This window comes from Hemiscyllium ocellatum, chromosome 9 (genome assembly GCF_020745735.1).
Source record: "Hemiscyllium ocellatum isolate sHemOce1 chromosome 9, sHemOce1.pat.X.cur, whole genome shotgun sequence".
In the NCBI taxonomy this organism is placed as follows: domain Eukaryota; kingdom Metazoa; phylum Chordata; class Chondrichthyes; order Orectolobiformes; family Hemiscylliidae; genus Hemiscyllium; species Hemiscyllium ocellatum.
In genome coordinates this window covers 103,901,479-103,925,990 of record NC_083409.1, presented here as the reverse complement: position 1 = coordinate 103,925,990, position 24,512 = coordinate 103,901,479, and the positions used below count along the sequence as shown (strand labels likewise).

Below are 24,512 nucleotides of genomic sequence, written 5' to 3'. Positions count from 1 at the left end.
GGGCAATGTAGCATGGCCAACCCAGCTCAGCTGCATGTCTTTGGGAGGAAACCGGAGCACCCAGAGCAAACCCACGCAGACACAGGGTGAATGTGCAAACTCCACACAGACAGTCGCCTGAGGGGACTAACTTGAGACTGTTCAAACTTGTTACTTGATTTAGAATTGTTCACATTTTAAAACTTTGGGCTTTGATTGCTGCAGCAGCTTGCTAACAAATGGTTTGTAACATTCCTGTGTTTATTTTCAGCGATGTAACAGAAAGCCAGACAGCTCCAGTGCTGAAATATGTGGATCAACTTGCTGTGGCACAGATAATTCATCAGGTACGATTCAGCCTTCACTGTTTGAATGTTGTAGCAATTGATTTAACTCCAGGGCTCGTCTATTCCTTGAGTGGATTCTATTTCAGCACATACTTGTCCAGGACATTTGTGATGATGGGCTCAAAATACCACATCTATGTGTGATTTTCTTTTCTTTTTGCGCAATGGATGTGGAGATGGATCTGAAAAAATGTGTCTTTGCCATCAGTCTGAGAGGACTTGAAAAATCAAACCCCACTTCCCCATCTCCAACCTCCCTTTCTTCTGGACAGTTGTGAAATGTGCTGTAACCTACCAAATCCGTATCTATCTTTCCTGTAATTGTGTTTGGAGTTTGTCCAATCTGATTTCGGCCGCAGCAGTGAAGCAGAGCCTTAATCAATGTCATTGAAGACTTGGTGTGTGACTGATGAGTTATCCCATCTCATTTCCTTTTGATCTGCCTACAGTTGTTGATGTACGTGAGTACACTGGCCTCTTCCAGCACCTCTGCTTTGTTTCCCAACTGATTGGACCAGGGCACTGATGATCAGAATCCCTACAGTGTGGGAACAGGCCCTTCGGCCCAACAACTCTACACCGACCCTCTGAAGAATAACCCACATAGACCCATTTCCCTCTGCTTAATGCACCTAACACTGGGGGCAATTTAGCGTAGCCAATCCACCTGACCTGCACATCTTTGAACTGTGGGAGGAAACCGCAGCACTCGGAGGAAACCGGCAGGCATGGGGAGAATGTGCAAACTCCACACAGTCAGTTGCTCATGGCTGGAATTGAACCTGGGTCCCTGGTGCTGTGAGGCAGCAGTGCTAACCACTGAGCACCGTGTCGCCCCAATAACCCCCTGATTCTCCTTCCTACAAGAGCCATTGGAAAGTATCCATCTACCTTGAACATCTTGTGTATGTTGGCTCACTCAGGGCGACACTGGAAGGTCACCTAAGAGGATGTGCTCAGGTCTCAGGGAGTGGGTCTTGGTCCAATTCGTCCATGCCAACCAGATATCCCAACCTAGTCTAGTCCCATTTGTCAGCATTTGGCCCATATCCCTCCAAACCCTTCCTATTCATATACACATCCAGATGCCTTTTAAATGTTGCAATTGTACTAGCCTCCACCACTTCCTCTGGCAGCTCATTCAATACACGTACCACCTTCGGTGAAAATATTGTCCCTTAGGCCTCTTTTAGATCTTTTCCCTCTCACCCTAAACCTATGCCCTCTAGTTCTGGACTCCCTCACCCCAGGGAAAAGGCTTTACCTATTTACCCTATCCATGCCCCTCATGATTTTATAAACTTCAATAAGGTCACCCCACAGCTTCTGACGCTCCAGGGAAAACAGCCCCAGCCTGTTCAACCTCTCCCTGTAGCTCAAATCCTCCAACCCTGGCAACATCCTTGTAAATCTTTTCTGAACCCTTTCAGGTTTCACAACATCTTTCTGATAGGAAGGAGCACAGAATTGCACACATTATTCCAACAGCGGCCTAACCAATGTCCCATACAATCGCAACATGACCTCCCAATTCCTGTACTCAATACTCTGACCAAGAAAGGAAAGCATCCCAAATGCCGCCTTCACTATCCTATCTACCTGCGACTCCACGTTCAAGGAGCTCTGAGCTTGCATTCCAAGGTCTCTTTGTTCAGCAACACTCCCGAGGACCTCCTTCTCTCCAGCGATCCAGATGCTGTGTTTGTTCACCCAGCCATTGGTTTGTGGGCATTTTCTTCTGAGCAGCGTTTTCCACTTGTAGCATCAGCATAGTCGCTATTAAGTACTGTTGCAACATACGTTGGCGTCAGACTCACCACTAATACATAAAACATTTGTCTGGTCAAAGAAAAAGCAGTCAACTTTAAATGCTCCTTCAGATTGTGAAGTAGTGGGGCATTGTCTAGGGATAATATTAATTGCAAGCATGCGACTGACCCAAGGCTCAAAGATCTGTTTTGTAAGAAGCTTCCAGTCAAATTAATTGAGTACCTCCTGCTGAGGCCTTTTAACCCTGTGGCACATCAGAAACCCCATCCAGGTGCAGCGTCTGCTGGCTGCTTCAGCAGCAAGGTTGCAGCTTCGACCCGGGGCTGCCCTGACCCACAGTGTACTCTTGTCTGTTAAATTACCAAACAGAAATGGACGAGATGCAGATCATTCAGAATGGTCTTTTAAAGAAACAGTTACCAGTAAGGCCAACATTGCTTATGCTAGTTAGGGGACCCTGGAAAGTCAGGCCCAAGATCAAATTGGAGAGGGTGCAGAGAGGTTTCACCAGGATGCTGCTGGGACTGTATGGTTTGAGATATAAGGAGAGGCTGGATAGGCTGGGACTTTTTGCACTGGAGTGTAGGAGGTGAAGAGATGGCTTTGTCGAGGCTTATGGAATCACGTGAGGCCTGTAGAAAGTGAATAGCAAAGGTCTTTTTTATCGCAGGGTAGGTGAGTTCAAAACTAGAAGGCATATTTTTAAGGTGAGGGGAGAACGATTTAAAAGGGACCTCAGGGGCAACTTTTTCACACAGAGGGTAGTTCATATGTGGAATGAACTGTCAGAGGAAGTGGTGGGTGCAGGTACAGGAACAACATTTGGATAGGTACATGAATAGGCAAGATTTACAGGGAAATGGGCTAAATGCAGGCAAGTGGGACCAGTATAGTTTGGGAAATGTGGTCGGCATGGAGGAGTTGGACCGAAGGGTCTGTTTCTGTGCTGAATACTCCACCTACTGAGTGTTGCAGATTGTGGTTAGGAAAAAGTTGCATTTTTTTTGTGGAGAACGGAGGGACTTGATCAGATAAAAGCATTCATTGTTCTTTACAGCAGTTCATTGTCGTTGAAGTTGCCGTGGGCTATTTCTGTGAGATGTGACAAGATGCTGTCTTTCTTTCAAGACAGTGATGTCAAGGACAGATATAGGTTTTTATGCCCACAAAATTGGTATAGTTTGATGCAAAATATGTGTTTAATCTTTTGCTTTGGCTTGAAGCTGTTGACTCTAGCCTTCTCCAGGTCTTTGACTGGCAATTTCACCTCCAGGAAAATAATTTATGTGCCGAGCCAATGGAAGATTGAAAATCTGAGACATCTTGTGTGACAGAAACTCCCAGAGGTTCTCGGAGATTCCAATGACCCAACCCGCTCTAAGATGCCACTTGCTTAAAATTCACTGTTCACAGCTGGATCATCTGGTAAATGAAATGAACAGTAGACCCGGCGAGTTGTCAATATGTTTTCAAAGGCAAGAATGAAGATGGTAATGAATTGCACAGCCGCGCGGAATAGCGTTCTCACTGTGCTGCTGCAGTGTCACACAAGGAATTGGAGGTGGCATTAAACAGTGTCAGGGCAACCCAAGGGTCAAAGATACAACCTTGCTTCTGGAATCTTAAAAAGCAGCCAGCGATGCTGCACCTCGCTGGGACTTCTGATGTATGAGCTGGTCAAAGTGGGTTTGACTGGAAGTTGTTTACCAAACAGGATGATGACGTCAGCGTGTACGAGGGGGCATAACTACAAATTAAAGGGTGATAGATTTAAGACAGATGTCAGAGGCAGGTTCTTTACTCAGAGAGTGGTAAGGGCATGGAATGCCCCACCTGCCAATGTAGTTAACTCAGCCACATTAGGGAGATTTAAACAATCCTTGGATAAGCACACAGGTGATGATGGGATAGTGTAGGGGGATGGGCTTATAATAGTTCACAGGTCGGTGCAACATTGAGGGCCGAAGGGCCTGTTCTGTGCTGTATTGTTCTATGTTCTAAACAAGTTATTAAGCTTTGCATTAATTCTGCTTTCTGTTCGCAAACGCTGCTAGACCTGTCAACTTTTTCCAGCAATTTCTGCTTTTGATTCTGCTTGCTTTTTACTGGATGAAAAATCCTGCGAGGAGAGAAAAGATTTGGGATAACAATGAGATCATCAAATTAATCATCACCATTATGTTGTAGTCTCCACGTATTACCAAAGTAAGAATTATCCATTATTAACTATTAGTAGCTTCAACATTCACCTACTGATGCATGGCAGCATCAATGTGTAGTTTGTGAAGGATGCACTGCAGAAACTCAGCACAATTTGTCTGACAGTACCTTCCGAACCTGTGACCTCTCCTACTTAGAAGGATGAGGGGAGTTAATAAATGGGATTGCCACCACTTGCAAGTTTCCCATAGTTCCTGTGGCTGAGTGGTGTTATCACTGGACTGTTCATCCAGAAACTCAGGTAATGTTTTTGGTGAAATTTGAATTCATAAAAAAAAATCTGGAATCAAGAGTCTAATGATGACCAATTCCACTGTTGATTTTCAGAAAAACCCATCTGGTTCATTAATCTCCTCTAGGGAAGGAAATTGCCATCCTTACCTGGTCTGGCCTGTGTGTGACTCCTGACCTACAACAGTGTGCTTGATTCTTAACTGCTCTCTGGATAATTAGGAATGGGCAATAAATGCTAGCTCAGCCAGCGATGCCCTCGTCCCATGAATGAATGATAAAAAAACCTGAAGACGGGAGGATAAGCAGAGCGTACCATCTGCAAGATAAACTGTGGCAAATCAATCAGGCTCCCGTTCCAGCACCTTCCAAACCCTGCCCTGTGCCACCTCCAGAAGCCGAAGGCATTTGATGAATCGGATTGCTGCCTGTAAGTTCTTGTCCAAGCAATGCACCATGCTGAATATAGGAGGAAGTGAGGACTGCAGATGCTGGAGATCAGAGTTGGAAAGTGTGGTGCTAGAAAAGCACAGCAGATCAGGAAGCATCCGAGGAACATGAGTGTCGATGTTTCGAGCATAAGCTCTTCATCAGCTCCTCTTCCTAAGAGCCCATGCTCGAAACATTGGCTGTCCTGCTCTCAGATGCTGCCTGACCGGCTGTGCTTTTGAAGCGCCACACTTTTCCATTCAGAATCTGAGCCAAATCACTGCCTTTACTATTGCTGGGTTCTGGAAGTCTCTTCCTAACAGCACTGTAGGTGTACACAGGGCACGGAACTGCAGCGGTTCAAGGTGACCAGCACCATCTTGTCAAGGGATGAACCAGCCGGCATGCTTGCATTCCACGGCAAATGTTTTCATGAAAATCGCCTTCATTCTGTCTGAGACTTGTGGAGTTACTGAGAGAACATTTCCCTTCCTTGCTGTAGAGTCACACCCGATGTTAACTGGTCTTGGAGCATCAAGGGTGCAAGTTCTTGGGAAACCACGGAAAACGTGATAAATTCTTTGGTACTCTGATAGTTGATTGCATTTGATCATCCAGATTATGTTTTAAGGCTATCAGGTGACCCCCAAGAGTTATTTGACTCTCCCCAAGTTCCTAATTCAGCTAATCCTCTCTAGTCTTCTGCTGCTAAAAATATTTTTAATATTAAGAGAAGGCAGTCTTTCCTTCAGTAATGCTTGGGTAACAGTTTGAAATTATGCCTTTAGAGAATTCTCTGTATAAATTGGAAGGGGTGAATGAATTTAATAAGATTTGGGGACTGTTTTGACAGTTGAATATAATTGCATTCCATGGCACCTCAGGGCTGAAGGCTTTCTTCAATCTTACTTTCAGTTCATTGCATTAATGTGGATTCATCAATAATGGAAACTGATAGAGCTGTGTGACATTTTCCATGGCTACTGTGTTTCCTGCATTATAACGGTGAATACACTTTAAAGGCACCTCACTGACTAACTGCGAAGATTTCTGGGGCATTTTGGGGTCCTGCAGGTGCTACGGAAATGCAGGTTCTTTCATGCAGTCATAGAGCATAGAAACAGACCCTTTGGTCCAACTCATCCACGCCAACCGAACATCCGATTCTGATCTCATCCCATTTACCAGAATTTAGCCCAGATGCCTTTTCAATGCTGTACCAGCCTCCATCACTTTCTCTGGCAGCTCATTCCGTAGATGCACCACCCTTTGCGTGAAAAGGTTACCCCTCAGGTCCCTTTTAAATTTTTCCCCCCCTCACCTTAAACCTCTAGTTTTGGTCACCCCAATTCTAGGAATTCACACTATCATTGCCCCTCATAACTTTGAAAAGGTCACCCCTCAGCCTCTGAAGCTCCAGAGAAAATAGCCACAGCCTATTCAGCCTCTCCTGTAGCTCAAACCTGCGAACCCCAGCAACATCCTTGTAAACCTTTTCTGCAACTTCTCAAATTTAACAACATTCTTCCCATAGACGGATGACCAGAATTGTAGGAAGCTTAATCAATGTCCTGTACAGCCGCAACATGACATTCCAACTCTCATACTCAATGCATTGACCAGTTAAGGTAATCATGCCAAAAACCACTTTCACCATCTTGTCAATCTGTGACTCCCTTTCGAGGAACCATGCACCTGCACCCCTAGCTGCCTCTGTTTGACAACACTCCCCTACCATTAACTGTACAAGTCCGGCCCTAGTTTGCCTAACCAAAATGCAGCACTTCACATTTATCAAAATTAAACTCCATCTGCCACTCCTTGCCCCATCGGCCCAACTAATCAAGGGCTCATTGTAAACTGATATAATCTGCACTGTCCACCACACCACCTATTTGGATGTCATGTGCAAACTTACTGACCATTCCTCCTATATTCATGTCCAAATTATATATATAAGTGATGAAAAGCAATGGACCCAGCACCGTTTCTTGTGGCACACCATTGTTCACAGGCCTCCAGTCTGAAAAGCAACCCTCCACTACCACCCTCCGTCTCCTACCTTCAAGCTAATCTTGTATCCAGTTGGCTAGCTCCCTCGAGTCCCATGTAATCTAACCATACTGAACAAGAACTTTGCTTTATGCTTTGTTGAAGTCTACATAGCCAACACCTCTGTTTCATCAATCATCTCTGTCACCTCTTCAGAAAACCTAGTCAAATTATTGAGATGTGATTGCCCACACACACAAAGTCATGTTGACAATCCCTAATCAGTCTTTGCCTTTCCAAATGCATGTAAATCCTGTCCTACAGATCCCCTCCAACAACTCACCACCATTGATGTCAGGCTCACCGGTTTATAGTTCACTGGTTTTTCCTTACAGACTATTTCAAATAATGGCACTACATTAGCCAACTTCCATTCTTCTGGCTGTTGATGAAACAAATATCTCAGCAAGGGACCCAGCAATCTCTTCCCTCGCTTCCCACAGAGTTCTAGGAAACACCTGAACAGGTCCCGGAGATTTATCTACCTTTATGCTTTTTTAAAGACCTCCAGCACCTCCTCTTCTGTAATTTGGACCCTTTCCAAGACATCACTATTTATTTTCCCAAGTTCTCTAGCTTCCATGTCCTTCTCCACAGTAAATATTGACACAAAATATTCTTTTGGTTTCCCACCCATCTCCTGTGGTTCCACACAAACATGGTCATGTTGATTTTTAAAGGGCCCTATTCTCTCTCCAATTATGCTTTTGCCCTTAATGTACTTATAGAATCTCTTTGTATTCTCCTTAACTCTATTTGTCAAAGCTATCTCAAGTCCCTTTATTGCACTCCTAACTTCCCTTTTAAGTATACTACGACTGTCCTATACTCTTCTAAGAATTCACTAGATCCCAGCTGACTATACCTCCTTTTTCTTGAGCAGAGTCTCAATATCTCTTGTCCTCCATGTTCCTTACTAGCCTTGCTCTATCACACAGTGTCTGAGCTCTCGTTATCTCATTCTTGAAGGCCTCCCACTTTCCAGCCGTCCCTTTACCTGTGAATAGACTCTCCCAATCAACTTCTGAAAGTTCCTGCTTAATACCATCGAAATTGGCCTTATTTCAATTTAGAAGTTGAGCTTTTTGATCAGGTCTATCCTTTTCCATCACTATTTTAAAACTAATAGAATTATGATCACTTGCCCCAAAGGTCTCCCTCACTAATATCTCAGTCACTTGCTCTGCCTTATTTCCTAGGACAAACTCAAGTATTCTGCCTTCTCTAGTAGGTGCATCCACATACTGATTAAGAAAGTGTGCTTGATACTGAAAGTACTGTAGTCTATTTGCGCAGCGCACAATTCCATTTTTTAAAAATGCAGGAAGACAATACTAAGTAAAGTTGTTTGTGATGTTGATTGAGAGATCAAGATTGGCCCCACTCTTCAGATTAATCAGAGTGGAAAATGATTTAATGCCCCATTTATAAAACTGTACCTCCAACCTGGAGTCCCTGAATCCTCATCTCAGACATAAAGGAGGTAAGTGGACAAAAATAATGCAAGAAAGAGATCCTCTGGCTTTTATGGGCAAAATTGGAGCTTTAATTTGTTCATTATTCTCAGTGTGGGTGAACCAGGCATTCATTGGTCCCAATACATTTGTTCGGCAGTTTTGACAGCCTGGAATACCGATTGCAGGCAACAGGAATGAAGTCCGACTGGATAGGTGGTAGGTGGTTCCCTTCTCTAATGGAAATAAAGGAGTGGGCTGGTTCCTTCTTCGGTCGTTTTTCTTATAATGTAATATGATATAAAAATGGAACTGTTGCTGTATATCAGAACAGACTGTAGTTCTTACCAACGCCCACATTTACTCCATCTGTCCCTTTTTATTCACTCACTTAACCTGCCTCTATCACTTTGTGATCTCTTTGTGCCCTCCTCTCGGTTTACTTTCCCACCAATCTTTGCATTGTCACAAAATTGATTGCATTACCCCTCTTCTAATAAATTGTTGATATATCTTATAAATAGCTGAGGCACTAGCACTGATCCTTGCAGCATCTAACTAGTTAGAGCCTGGCAACTTGAAAATAGTCCATTTATTTCTAATCCAATTTTTCTATCTATAAGCCAGTCCTCTATCCATGCTAATGTGTTATTACAATCCGATAAGCCCTTATTCAGTGCAGGTAGATTTTAAGACTTAAAGGAGGAGGGATTTAGAGGTATAGGGAGAGAATTCTGAACCTTTAGCACTGCAGACAGCTGAATGTACAGTCTGCTATAGTCAGGCAAAGGAAATCCAGAATGCTCAAAAGATGTATCAGAAAGGAATGCACACTAGGCACATCCATTTGTTAGCTTAAATCATAGAGATGTACCGCACGGAAACAGACCCTTTGGTGCAACTCATCCATACCGACATATCTTAATCTAGTCCCACTTGCCAGCAATTGGCCCATATCCCTTTAAACCCTTCCTATTCATACACCCATCCAGATGCCTTTTAAATATTGTAATTGTACCAGCCTCCACCACTTCCTCTGACAGCTCATTTCACATATGCACCACCCTCTGCATGAAAACATTGCCCCTTAGATCCCTTTTAAATCTTTCCCCTACCACCCTAAACCTAGGTCCTCTAGATGTGAACACCCCCACCCCAAGGAAAAGAGTTTGTCTGACCATGTCCCTCATGATTTTATAAATCTCAAGAAGGTCACCCCTCAGACGCTGCAGGGAAAATAGCCCCAGACTACTGAGCCTCTCACTATAGCTCATACCCTACAACCCTGCAACGTCCTTGCCAATCATTTTCTGAACGCTTTCAAATTTCACAGCATCTTTTCTGAAGCAGGGAGACCAGAATTGAAAGCAGTTTTCCAGAAGAGGCCTAACCAATGTCCAGTCTAGCCGCAAATACATGCAAAGCCTTGTCCCTCACTACAATCCGGAGGAATATGAGGATTTCATCCCTATTAAAGGCAAAATTGGGACTGCAGTATCTGCGGAACATGTCACAAAGTTCAGCTTCTTCGCTTGTTTCTTGAAAGTATGCAGCTTTCAGTTGGAATTGTCAGCAGGTTAAAAAGAATGGCGTTTACCATGTCAGAATGTAGCTTTCGTCTAAATAGCTAATTATATTGCAATTAACTGCCAATTTCTAACACTGCCGTGGGCAGTGGTAGCTTAACAAGAGAGAAAAAAAAGATAATTACTATTAAATTGTCAACTATGAAATAATACCTTTTCTTTTTCTTAATGATAGATTAGGATCACAACTTTGGTTTCATATTGCATTTGGATTTTAGCAGCAAATTACATTCACATTTATCATTAGCATAGCTCAGGGCTGGTTTTAAAAGTTATTATGCATAAAGGCCTGTGCAGTTAGATATCACTGACGGCAAAAAGACTTATAAGTATTCAATTGTGTATGAAGTCACCTCGGGCTTTGTTTCATCTCAGTTAGAAATGCACCCTGGAGCCACCTGTCCGAAACAGAAGCATTGCGATGTTTTTTCCCTCCATTGTAAGGAGCAGCATTGAAGATACCGGCTCTCCAGAATCATAACTTGGAGACACAACACAGCACAGATGGAGGCCATTTGACCCATTGTGATTGTGCCAGTTCTTAGAAAGAATGTTGGTGCTTATTGCCCACTCCTGCTTTCTCTGCCATGGAATGTTTCTCATCTTCAAGTCCCTGTCATTTATGGAATCAGCTCCACCTTTTTGAAAGAATGTTCCAGATCCTCTTGTGATCTTTTTCCCATGATTCTAATCCAATAACTTTTAGTTATCGACCCAGACAACAGAAAGAATGTCCTTTGTTTACTCTTATCAGTATCTCTCATCATATTGAAAACCTCTTTTCAGTTTCTCTTTAACCTGTATTCTTGGAACTTAACCTCATCTTGTACACATGGTGGTTATTATCTTTCCTGAAATGTGGTGTCCAGAATTGTCAATGATATTAATGCCATAAGACCTAGGTGCAGAAGGAGGCCATTTGGCCCATCAAATCTGCTCTGCCACTCAGTGGCTAATCTGATAAAGCTGAACTTCACTTTGCTGTCTTTACCCTCATCACCATAACAGAAGTTGCTGAAAAAGCTCAGCAGGTCTGGCAGCATCTGTGCAGACAAATCAAAGTTAACATTCCAGGGCCGTGACCCTTCCTCAGAAATTGCTGGTAAAAGCTCAGCAGTTCTGAGAAAGGGTCACTAGACCCGCAGCGTTAACTTTGATTTCTCTTCACCGATGGTGCCAGATCTGCTGAGCTTTTCCAGCAACTTATGTTGTTGTTTCCGATTTGCAGCATCTGCAGTTCTTTTGGTTTTTATTTACCGTTGTCATCTTTGATTTGCTTACTGATTTTACGATTGTAAGGAACTCAAGATATTCTAGGTGAGATGTTGCGAGTAACTTTTAAGTACTACTATGGTCTCTTTACAATTCTTTTCTGTGTCTCTATTTATAAACCAAGCAACTTGTATATTTAGCAACTTTACCTCATCAACCTGTCCTTCCACTTTCAAGAATTTATATTTATGGATACCAAGGTGCTTCTGCTCCTATGGTTCCCACTGCTGCCTCACAGCACCAGGGACCCGGGTTCGATTCCAGCCTCTGGTGACTGTCTGTGTGGAGTTTGCATGTTCTCCCCATGTCTGCCTGGGTTTCCTCTGGATGTTCTGGGTTCTCCCCACAAGCCAAAGATGTGCAGGTTAGGTAAATTGGCCATGCTAAATTGCCTGTAGTGTTCAGGGATATGTAGGTTAAGTGCATTAGTCAGGGGGAAATGTAGGGGACTGTGTCTGGGTGCGTTAATCTTTGGAGGTGTCGGTGTGAACTTGTTGGGTCAAATAGCTTGTTTCCACATTTTAGGGATTCCATGAAAAGTGTGGCATTTATGTCTCCTTTCTTCTGGACTAGCTTGATTAACAAATCATGAACTTGACATGCCCTGAGTGTCAAAATTTTCTCTTGGAAAATGTTGAATCATTGCATCCCACATTTGTCGTCATCTCCCTCAACTGGCAGTTCCTCAGTGCTGGTTGGGTTTTTGGGGTTGGAGGAATGGGGTAAGGGTGGAGAGAAAGAGCAGTGAATCCTAGCTCCTTGTGTGACACCCATTTCGGTGCATAAGACCAAAAGACAGGAGCAGAATTAGGCCATTCAGCCCATCTGCCGAATCTGCTTCACCAATCAGTGACAATGATCATGGCTCATCTAATAACCGCTGGCTGCACTTTGATCCCTTTTCCCTATAACAAGTGGTCACTGATTAAAATCTGTCTGTCTCAGCCTTGACTATACTTAATGACTCACTTCAACAGCCCTCTGTGGTAAAGATTTCCACAGATTTACAACACTGAGAGAAGAAATTCCTCCTCATCTTTGTCATAAGTGGCTGACTCTTTATTCTGAAATGACGTCCTCTGGTCCGCATCCACCCTGTCCAATCCTTTAAGAATCGTATTTGTTTCAATGTGGCATCTCTCATTCTTCTTTATTCCAATGAGTTCAGTCCCAAGCTACTCAATATGGGGGTAATAATTTTAAAGTGAAAGGCAGGAGGTTCAGAGGGGACTTGAGGAAGAGTGTATTCACCCAGAGTGTGCTAGAGATCTGGGAGGGTGGGAAACCTCACAACCTTTAAAGAAAACTTGTAGGAACACTAACATGCGAGGCTGTGGGCCTAGCATGTGAAAGTGGGACTAGCGTGGGTAGTAATCTATTTTGGCAGTACAGATCTAATGGTCTAAAGGACCTCTTCTGCACTGTATCAGACCTCCTCATAAGTCCGTATCAACTTTCAGCATAATGAACCTTCTCAGGCCAGCCTCCGATGTCAGTATATCTTCCCTCTAGATAAGGGGCCCAAAACTGTTCACACTCCCAGCTGTGGACTGACGCCTTGTACTGTTATAGCTAAACCTTGGGGAATTCTAGCACAAAGGACTGTGACTCAGTTGCAGCTGGTTGATGCTATAGGAGGTTTACACAACCTGGTATTACGTTGCTAACTCTCAGCATCCAGCTGTCTTGAATATCTCTAATTATTTCGCCTCAATTACTCACCTCTGGTAAACTGTTCCAAATGTTTCCCACTGTTTGAGTAAAATAAATCTGTCTTGATAACTAACACTGTCCTATTTAGTTATGTTTCCTTGGATTAATTTGAATAACGTTCTCAGTTTTCCTCCTCTATAGCATTTATTATTTGTTGTGCTGGCAGCTTTTGTCTGCTGGGAGCTCCATGAAAATCTGTATTTAAAAATTGGTTAATTATTTTTTTCTATACAGCTCTTAAATGCACAAAAAAATTATACATTTACCCAGAAAGCAACAATAATCTTGCGTTTATATTGTCCTGTAACTGAGTGACCATCTCCAATCAGAGAGAATCTATCTATCGCCCCTTGTCATTCATTGGTGCTACCATCATTGAATCTCCTGCTATCAACATCCAGAGATACCATTGACCAGAAACTCAAGTGGACTCACCATATAAATATAGTGGCTGCAACAGCAGGTCAGGGCCTAGTGATCTAGCAGCAACGAGCTCCCCACTTGAATCCCCAAGGCATGTCCAAAATCTACAAAGCACACGTCAGAAGTGTGCTGGAATACTCACTTACCTGGATGAATGCAGCTCCAAAAACACTCAAGAAGCTTGACACTATCTAGGGTAAAGCAGTCTGCTTGATTGGCATTACATGCGCAAGCAATCAGTCACTCCACTGCTGATGCTCAGTAGTGGCAGTGTGTACTATCTACAAGATGCCACTGCAGGAATTCACTAAAGAATCCTGAGGCGGCATCTTCCGAATGTGTCACCACTTCCATCTAGAAAGACAAGAGCTGCAGATACATGGGAATGCCACCACCTGCAAGTTCCTCACCAAGTCACCCACTGTCCTGACTGGGAAATATATCGGTGTTCCTTCAGTATTGCTGACTCAGAATCCTGGAATTCTCTTCCTAATGGCATTGTGGGTCAACCTACAGCACCTGAATTGCAGCGGTTCAAGAAGGCAGCTCATCGTCTTCTCAAGGGCAACTAGGGACAAGCAATAAATGCTGGCCCAGCCAGCGATGCCGATATCCCACTCTTACGGTTTTGTTGTTAGAACTGGTTCCCGTGGATTCATGTTCAGTAAATTGTTTACTTAATAAAATTGTGATTTCAATGTTGCGACACCTAATGATTTGAGTAGTTCACCTGCCAGAATCCACACAGATAACCCTTCTCGAGCAGTCAAGGTGCCTCCAGTGGTTCACAGTGATTGAATTACTTTGTGAACTCATTATACCGGCAGAAACAGTGGCCAGTTTGTACATAGCAAGGTCCTACAAGCACCATTGCGATAAATCACCTCATAATCTTTTTCTGGTAATGTTGGCTGAGTAATAAATGATGGCCAGGATTTGCGCAGAACTCACACTTTTTCTGAAATAGTGCCTTGGGATCTTTTAATATAGAGTGCATGTATAATTCAGTTGAGATATATCTCTAGTCAGATATATATTGTGCTTGAACTAACAAGCCACAGGAGAGGATTGTCCTCCCACTGTTTGGCATAAAGCATTTTGAAGAGGCGAGGAGACTAAAGGAGCTGTGAAACGAAATGATGATGCTTTGTATTGTAGAAGTTGGACCACTGATTAATTCAGAAACATAAAGCTCAAGCTCGGTGGGCTGAGAGAAGTATGTTAATTAATATTTACAGTTGTGGTCAGATTGCATTTAAAATAAGTTACACTCTGGGACGGATTTGATCTTGACATGTCTTGACTCGAGCATTTAGTGTATGTAATTAGTTTGACTGCACTGGTTGATCAAAGGGGGAAGAACTAAGCAGGGATGACCTGCATTCTGTTCCTGGTCTACTGATGCAACCAATTTAAAATTCTCCTCCTTCTGTTCCTATCTCTCCAAGGCCTCTGCCCTCTCTATATTCTGCAACGTCCTCCAGCGCTATAGCCCTCTGATCACTGCATTCTTCCATTTTTAGTCTTACATTCGCCCCAAGTTGTTTTCTGAAAGAATCATATCAAAACATTAACTCTGCTTCTCTCTCTACAGATAATGCCAGACTTGCTGAGTTTCTCTGGCACTTTCTGTTTAAATTTGATTTCCAGGGTCCACTGTATTTTACTTCTATCCATCTATTTTTCTACTTATTCATGCGTTGTGGACCTCAGGGACACAGCCAGCATTTAGTTGCCCATTAGATTTGGTCTGAATTGATTTGATTTGATTTATTATTGTCACATGTACCCAAGTAGAGTGAAAAGTTTTGTTTGCGTGCAGTATACACAGACCATTACATACAAAGTGCATTAAGGTAATCGAACAGAGTGAGAAATACTGTATTACAGCTGCAGAAATACATTAAGGACAAAAGGGTAACTAGGGAGAGAATAGAGACCCTCAAAGATCAGCAAGGTGGCCTTTGTGTGGAGCCGCAGGGAGATGGGGCAGATACTAAACGAGTATTTTGCATCAGTGTTTACGTGGAAGAGGACATGGAAAATATGGAATGTAGAGAAATAGATGGTGACATCTTCTAAAATGTCCATATTACAGAGGAGGAAGTGCTGGATGTCTTGAAATGCATAAAGGTGGATAAATCGCAGGACCTGATCAGGTGTAACCTTGAACTCTGTGGAAAGCTAGGGAAGTGATTGCTGGGCCACTTCCTGAGATATTTGTATCATCGATAGTCACAAGTGAGGTGCCGGAAGACTGGAGGTTGGCTAATGTGGTGCCAGTGTTTAAAAAATTTGGAGAGCACAAGCCAGGCAACTATAGACCAGTGAGCCTGATGTCGGTGCGCAAGTTGTTGGAGGGAATCCTGGGGGGCAAGATTTACATGTATTTGGAAAGGCAAGGGCTGATTAGGGATAGTCAACATGGCTTTATGCGTAGGAAATCATGTCTCACAAACTTGATTGAGTTTTTTGAAGAAGTAACAAAGAGGATTGATGAGGGCAGAGTGGAAGATCCATATGGACTTCAGTAAGGCGTTCGACAAGGTTCCCCATGGGAGACTCATGAGCACGGTTAGATCTCATGGAACACAGGGAGAACTCATCATTTGGATACAGAACTGGCTCACAGGTAGAAGACAGAGGGTGGTGGTTGAGGGTTGTTTTTCAGACTGGAGGCCTGTGACCAGTGGAGTGCCACAAGGATTGGTGCTGGGTCCACTACTTTTCATCATTTATATAAATGATTTGGATGTGAGCATAAGAGGTATAGTTAGTAAGTTTGCAGATGACACCAAAATTGGAGGTGTAGTGGACAGTGAAGAAGGTTACCTCAGATTACACCAGGATCTTGATCAGATGGGCCAATAGGCTGAGAAGTGGCAGATGGAGTTTAATTTAGATAAATGTGAGGTGCTGCATTTTGGGAAAGCAAATCTTAGCAGGACTTATACACTTAATGGTAAGGTCCTAGGGAGTGTTGCTGAACAAAGAGACCTTGGAGTGCAGGTTCATAGCTCCTTGAAAGTGGAGGTGCAGGTAGATAGGATAGTGAAGAAGGCGTTTGATATGCTTTCCTTTGTCGGTCAGAGCATTGACTATAGGAGTTAGGAGGTCATGTTGCGGCTGAACAGGACATTGGTGAGGCCACTGTTGGAATATTGCGTGCAATTCTGGTCTCCTCCCTATTGGAAAGATGTTGTGAAACTAGAAAGGGTACAGGAAAGATATAAAAGGTGCCAGAGTTGGAGGATTTGAGCTATAGGGAGAGGTTGAATTGGCTAGGGTAATTTTCCCTGGAACGTCAGAGGCTGAGGGGTGACCATATAGAGCTGAAAAATGTGTTGCTGGAAAAGCTCAGCAGGTCAGGCAGCATCCAAGGAGCAGGAGAATCAACGTTTCGGGCATAGCCCTTCTTCAGGAATGAGGATGGTGTGCCAAGCAGGCTAAGATAAAAAGTAGGGAGAAGGGACCTGGGGGAGGGGCATTGGGAATGCGATAGGTGGAAGGAGGTTAAGGTGAGGGTGATAGGCCAGAGAGGGGGGGGGGGGCGGAGCGGTCTGGAAGAAGATTGCAGGTCAAGAAAGCAGTGCTGAGTCTGAGGGTTGGGACTGAGATAAGGTGGTGGGAAGGAAAATGAGAAAGTTGGAGAAATCTGCATTCATCCCTTGTGGTTGGAGGGTTCCTGGGCGGAAGATGAGGCACTCTTCCTCCAGGCGTCGTGTTGTTATGGTCTGGCGAGGGAGGAGGCCAAGGACCTGCATGTCCTTGGCGGAGTGGGAAGGGGAGTTAAAGTGTTCAGCCACGGGCGGTTGGGTTGGTTGGTGCGGGTGTCCCAGAGGTGTTCTCTGAAGCATTCTGCAAGTAGGCGGCCTGCCTCCCCAATGTAGAGGAGGCCACATCGGGTGCAGCGGATGCTGTAAATGATGTGTGTGGAGGTGCAGGTGAATTTGTGGCGGATATGGAAAGATCCCTTGGGGCCTTGGAGGGAAGTAAGGGGGGAGATGTGGGCGCAAGTTTTGCATTTCTTGCGGTTGCAGGGAAAGGTGCTGGGAGTGGAGGTTGGGTTGGTGAGGGGTGCGGACCTGACGAGGGAGTCACGGAGGGAATGGTCTTTCCGGAATGCTGATGGGGGAGGGGAGGGAAATATATCCTTGGTGGTGGGGTCTGTTTGGAGGTGGCGGAAATGATGATGGATGATACGATGTATCTGGAGGTTGGTGTGGTGGTGGGTGAGGACCAGTGGGGTTCTATCTCGGTGGCGATTGGAGGGGCGGGGTTCAAGGGCGGAGGAGCGGGAAGTGGAGGAGATGCGGTGGAGAGCATTGTCAACCGCGTCTGAGGGGAAATTGCAGTCTTTGAAGAAAGAGGCCATCTGAGTTGTTCGGTATTGGAATTGGTCCTCCTGGGAGCAGATGCGGCGGAGGCGAAGGAATTGGGAATATGGGATGGCGTTTTTATAGGGGCAGGGTGGGAGGAGGTGTAGTCTAGGTAGCTATGGGAGTCGGTCGGTTTATAGTAAGTGTTCTTGTTGAGGCAGTCGCCCGAGATAGAAATGGAGAGGTCTAGGAAGGGGAAGGGAGGAGTCTGAGACGGTCCAGGTAAATTTGAGGTCGGGGTGGAAAGTGTTAGTAAAGTGGATGAACTGTTCAACCTCCTTGTGGGAGCACGAGGTAGCGCCGATACAGTCATTGATGTAGCGGAGGAAAAGGTGGGGGGTGGTGCCAGTATAGCTGCGGAAGATGGACTGTTCCACACACCCTCCTTTCCCGCCGAACCGACCAGTACCGTTCCATTGACACCCTCCTTTGACTGACTGAGCTGGTCCTCACTCTGAACAACTTCTCTTTCCAATCCTCCCACTTCCTCCAAACCAAAGGAGTAGCCACCTCCCTCCATGACCATATAGAGGTTTACACAATCATGAGGGGCATGGATTGGATAAATAGACAGTGGGGGCATCCAGAACTAGAGGGCATAGGTTTAGGGTGAGAGGGGAAAGATATAAAAGAGACCTAAGGGACAATGTTTTCACACAGAGGGTGGTGTGTGTATGCAATGAGCTGCCAGAGGAAGTGGTGGAGGCTGGTACAATTGGAACATTTAAAAGGCATTTGGATGGGTATATAAATAGGAAGGGCTTGGAGGGATATGGGTCAGGTGCTGGTAGATGAGACTAGATTGAGTTGGGATATCAAATCAGCATGGATCAGTTGGACCGAAGGGTCTGTTTCCGCGCTGTACGTCTCTGTGACTCTAGAAAAGGTGCACAAAGAGCAGTCCTGGATGTCCATTCAGAGGTGTAACAACAGTAAAGAAGAGGTTATTCTTGAATTTGTTCTGAATTTGTTCTGACAGAAGAGATTGGAAGAGATTATAACCGGGTTGGGAGGGGTCTTTGATTTTGGCTGCTTTTCTGCGGTAACAAGTATAAATGGAATCAATGGATGGAAGGTTGGCTTGTGTAAATGACTGGGCTGTGTTCACAACTCTCTGTAGTTTCTTATGGTCCTGAGCAGAGCAGTTGCTGTATCAAGCAGTGATGTATCCCAGGTAGAATGCTTTCTGTGGTGCATTGATAAGAATTGTTAAGAGTCTTCATGGACCTGCCAACTTTCCTTAGCCTCCTGTGGAAATAGAGGCATTGCTGTACTTTCTTGACCATATTGCCAATGTGGGTGGCCTGGGAGAAGATGGTGATGTGCTGTCTTCCTGAACCGCAGTCCATTTTGTGTAGATAGCCCCACAATGCCTTTCGGAGAGCAGTTTAGGACTTTGAGTAACAGTGATATATTTCCAAGTCAGGATGGGGAGTGGCTTGGAGGGGAACTTGCAGGGGGTAGTGTTCCCGTGTATCTGGTGCCCTTGTAGATGGAAGTGGTCATGGGTTTTGAAGGTGCTGTTTAAGGAGCCTTGATGACGTTCTGCAGTACATCTTATAGATGGTACACACTGCTGCTACTGAGCGTCAGGCATGGAGGTAGTGAATGTTTGTGATGTTTCCCTCCTCCTTAAAATCACTCTTTAAAACCAGAAACATATTTTTTTGATGGGGGAGAATATCATTCAGCTCATCATGTCAGTGATAGCTGATCGAGTTATCTAGCCTAAACTTACATGTAACCCTATCAGTTGCTACAGATCAAGTCTATATCCAAGTGTTACTTGAGTGTGATGAAAATGTGCATTTCTATCATCTTTCAGTAATGAGTTCCAGATGCACCATCCTTTAATCCTTCTGCCAATTATTTTATATCTGTTCTCCCTGATTAATAATCTCTCTGCTAAGGGAAATAGGTTCTCCCTATCCACGCCATGGGACTGTTCACAACTCTATAAATTTCCCATCAGTCTACCTCTGTTGTAAAGAAATCAATTCCAGCCTAGGTATTCTTTTCTTGTAGCTAAAATTCTCCATTCCTGACAGTGTATACGAATCTAGAACTGTTTAAAAATCAGGGGTTGTTTTTAAAACATGGGATGAGGCAACATGTTTCCTGAGGGTTGTGAACTCTCTTCTTGAAAAGATGGTGAAAGCAGAGCCAGGGTAGACTTCTGTTAAGCAAAGGGGTTAAAGGTTATCAGGAGTAGGTAGGAATGTGGAGTTGTGGTTACAGACAGATCAGCCATTATTGAATAGAGCAGGCTTGAGGGCCTGTTTGGTCTATCCCTGTTGGTATGTACATTCGTAACATCCTCGCAAATCTCCTCTGTACCGCCTCTTGTTCATATTCTTTCTATAATACAGTGGGAAGAATCTGAAATGTATACAGTACTCTAGCTGTGTCCGAGCTAGTGTTTTCATAAAGTTCTAGCCTTAGATCTATGGATAAGAATTTTCCACCAAGTGGTGGATTTCTGGAAGTCCACAATTGGCATCTTTTTTTCCAATCACCAGGGGCTGGTTTCAGAAAGAAGGTCAAGGATGAATTGCTTCTTCTGATATTGGGGAAGCCTCTTGAAAGGAATTTCCGATATGACTGAAGTTGACAAGCCACAAGTTTTGCCAACAATCTTTCTCACTCTCAGTGACTTGGTCGGTGTTTATTTTAGAAAGGACGTTAACCGTCAGTGAGCTGAGAATGGGAGCTGAGCACAGAGCAGTGATTGGAAGGTCAGCAAACATCAGAAGGCAGGACTGCTCCTTCCTTCACTGCCTCCCCCCTCCCTCCCGATCTTACTGCACCTTCAGAGGCAGAATCTTGGGCTGGGGTTGGGAACAGGCCAGAATGGGAGTGTCTACCAGGCAAAGAAGGGATGGGTCTCTGTCAGGCCAAGTTGGGACGGGGGTCTGTACCAGATGGCATCTGTGCCACTGGGCGGTCAGGTCAGTGGCTTGATACTGGGCTAGCTGTTCTTCTGGAAGTTCAAGGCTCCCTGTGGTTAAAAGTTGGAACAGGCCATGGATTGCTTTGGCAACCCCTGTGACCCCTCTTCATGTTTCAGAGGATCTTATGCACTGTCCTTTGAAAATGATGGGGCTGACAATCTTTACAGTTATTACCGAGGGGTGACTCACTGTTGGAGAGTGTAGCTGCCCTCATGTCCCCAACGCTGCACCATCTGAGGCTGCAGTATAGTTCCACTGAATCTATGATGAACACTCAGTGTAACAGGAATAAGCCACAACCACCTGATGAAGGAGCAGCACTCCGAAAGCTAGTGCTTCCAAATGGACTATAACCTGGTGTTGTGTAATTTTAACTTTGTGCACCCTAGTCCAACGCTGGCATTCCACATCAGGAATATGCAGTTAAAATTGGGAACATCCGAACTATTGGCTAGTGGGTAGGTTGAAGACTCAACTGCTACCTTTATGCAAACAAACTAATGGCAATGGTAAATGAGATGAATTATGCAGTAGTTTTTTCTTAGGTGTTCATTTCCTGTCCTTAATAGCTTGAACACATTGCTCAGCTATTCCTGAGGGCAGTGCTAACTGCATTGCTCAGGGTCAGGCTAGATCAGGGAAGGACATCAGTTAACGTTTAACGGCAGATTCTATTGAATTCATCTGTTGTACTGAGATTTAAACCCATGTCATTAGGACATTAGTCTGTGATTCGGTGATGATTAATCCAGTGACATTATGACTTCACCACTACCTTCCTCTTGTAGCTGACTCAAAGCGCTAAACTGTCACCAGCTAACGTAATTGCTGCTTTTACCTGTCTGATTTCCGATTCCATTGCATCAAACAGTTTAAGTCTGAGATGAATCCGATCTTAGTCTATTATTGTAACTTGGGAGTTGCATTTGGAATCCAAATTTGAGAAAAAATCTCAAGGAGCAAAGGTGGGATGACTTTCTGAGTGCTCCCACCCATGATCTGCTTTGAATGATGGCCGGTGAATCTCCTTCTTTTCATTGGTGATGAACAGAGATCTTTCACATGGCAATCTAAGCCCCTGGGTGTTGCTACCTTGCCCCCTGACTGAAGCTTCCCTGCTTCTGATGGACATAAACCAGCAAGGTCATGTCTGTTCTTGGTGTGAAATTTGTCCTGTATTACGTGCATTAGCTGTGTGGAAGTCTGATATTTTGAAATGCTGAGGGTGCCTTGGTGATTTTATGCAAGTGCATTGGTTCACAGCCTTGACAGTGATAGAAGATAAACAATGGGAATACTAATGCTTTTAGCCAGTTAAAATCTGATAATTTCACCCATTTGATGTGGCCTCAAAGCATTTGCGTTTCACATAAAATGTGCCATAATTTCCAGCTCATCTCACTGGAGTGACTTTGCCACTTTGCATTATAATCTTTACATGATTGCTCATCACAAAATTTTTTAGACCTTTTTGACGCCGGCTGCTCTCATCCCATATATTCTGGACCGTGACAAACGAAAGAATGTACCTTATAAATTTTCTGAACTCCCTGTCCCCTTGGAATTGTGTGGGTGCACACTCTCAATGTCTCTGTGTTCCTCTTCAATTCTCAGTATCCCACCATTTACTCACACCAAACGCATAGAATCTCTAAATTTTCTTTGGAATGGAGTTATACTGGCACTTTTCCATCCACCGGCCAACCCAGTGATACCTTCCTGTGTTCTTCCCTGCTTTGAATCACCTCTTTGACTGAACTTTTGTTCACCTGTCCCCATTTGTGGTTCTGCACAGTTTCTTACCGCTGTTTTGAGGAGCACCCTTGAGACAATGTATTCTGTTGCAGGAGCCATATAAATGCAAATTATCATTGATGGAGAGGTTCATTGATGTTCTAATTAAATTCTATCTGTGTACATGGTATGCACTGTGCGTCCTCTTCAGTAAGTTCAGTGTATAGCAATCTATGCCCTGGAGACCTTATTGAAATATACAAGGTTCTTCGGAGCTCGACAGAATACATGTGCAAAGGTTGTTTCCCCTTATGGGAGGGTCTAGGACCAGAATAAGGGGGTCACTCATTTAGGACAGAGAGAAGGAGGAGGAATTTCTTTCTCTCAGAGGGTGGTAAATCTCTGGAATTCTGTACCAGAGAAGGCTGTTGAGGTTACCTTGCCCCTGACTGAAGCTTCCCTGCTTCTGATGGACATAAACCAGCAAGGTCATGTCTGTTCTTGGTTTGAACTTTGTCCTGTATTACATGCATTAGCTGCTTGGAAGTCTGATATTTTGGAAAGAAGAGTTGAGGATTATCAGATCAGACATGATGTCATTGAAGAGTAAATGGGCTGAATGGACTACTGCTCCTGTGTCTTATGGTCTTACACTGGTTGTTTGTGATCTGCTTAGTCTAGTCGATCAGTACGAACAGGGATAGAGCGTTCAATCACTCAAGCCTGCACAATTCGGTTCGATCCTGGGTCTCAGTACCTCAGTTCCATTTACCTGTCTTTACTGTGTGACCCTCAGTCAATGAAAACCTATCAATCTCATCGGACTGGATATTCCTAGGAAGGTTTGGTCTTTGATGAGTAAAGCTGCTAATGGGTTGATGAAGTTCTACAGAAATCTTAAAATTGTTTTTTGATTCTATTACTCAGGAACGCAAGCTGCATCAGCTTGACATATCTCCTCCCACTCAATTTCTCTATTGACCAGAACAATAAATTCTAGTAAATATTTGTTTTTAGTTGAAAGAAATATTGATTAGATCCATGCTCATTATTATTTGAAAGATCTTATGAACCGTATGGATATTGGGAATGGTGAGGGAGAGGTGATCAATGGCTGGGCTGTTTCATAAGTCATTGTGGCTGGGTCCCTTATTATAATGGGCTATTTGTTTGGAATTGGCAGTGTGTCTGTCTCTCTGAGGGTACCTGGCTAGACAGAATGGCGTTTCATGTCTGCTAAGGGACTGTTATACCATTGAATCCCTATAGCGTGGGAGCAGGGATAGGGACCCACCTGTGACCTGGCTGATTCATCTAACATGACCATCCCTGGATTGTGGGAGGAAGCCAGAGCAAACCCGCACAGACACTCCGCATTCTCCACAGAGACAGTCACCCGAGGCTGGAATTGAACCCGGGTCCCTGGCGCTGTGAGGCAGCAGTGCTAACCACTGAGCCACCATGCTGTTCCTATCTTGGCCAGTAGAATTCTGAGACTTAAGAGCCGACAATTGTTTGACCGTATAGAATTTAAACACCAGGTAAAAGGAGACACCAAGTTGAATCCTTTAGTCCTGGTACTCATCAGGACTGGATTGCAAGGAAACCCAGCTTACAAACAGTCTACTAAAACAATCATGGGGAAAGCTGGAAAAACTCAGTAGGTCTTCCAGCAACTGGGGAGAGAGAAGCAAAGATAACGTTTTGAGTGAGACAAGATTTCTTCAGAGCTCAAGATATAAGTCATGCTGGATGAATTACTATTCTGATTGGTAGTTTATTTTACATGCATCCAGTTCCTGATGATAGCAGGGCAAAAAGCGTTAACTTTGCATCTTTAGAGCTCCTGGCTAGCTGTAACTAAAAGCCTCAAAGTACAGAGAGGAGTGTTTAAAACCAATCGCGTTTATTACTTGCTGCACTTGTCAGAAATAGTGGGCCTCCCCCCACCCCCCAACCAGTTGAGCTCAGT

The 24,512-nt window shown here is 44.2% G+C and overlaps 1 protein-coding gene across 1 annotated transcript in view; it reads left to right on the top strand.

Moving 5' to 3' along the window:
- pigk (phosphatidylinositol glycan anchor biosynthesis, class K) overlaps nucleotides 1-24,512 on the top strand; it is a 120,110-nt gene that overhangs the window by 72,040 nt on the left and 23,558 nt on the right. Inside the window, exon 10 of the mRNA XM_060829988.1 lies at nucleotides 251-326. Within this exon, the coding sequence (XP_060685971.1) occupies nucleotides 251-326 (76 nt within the window). The remainder of the gene's footprint in view (nucleotides 1-250; nucleotides 327-24,512) is intronic.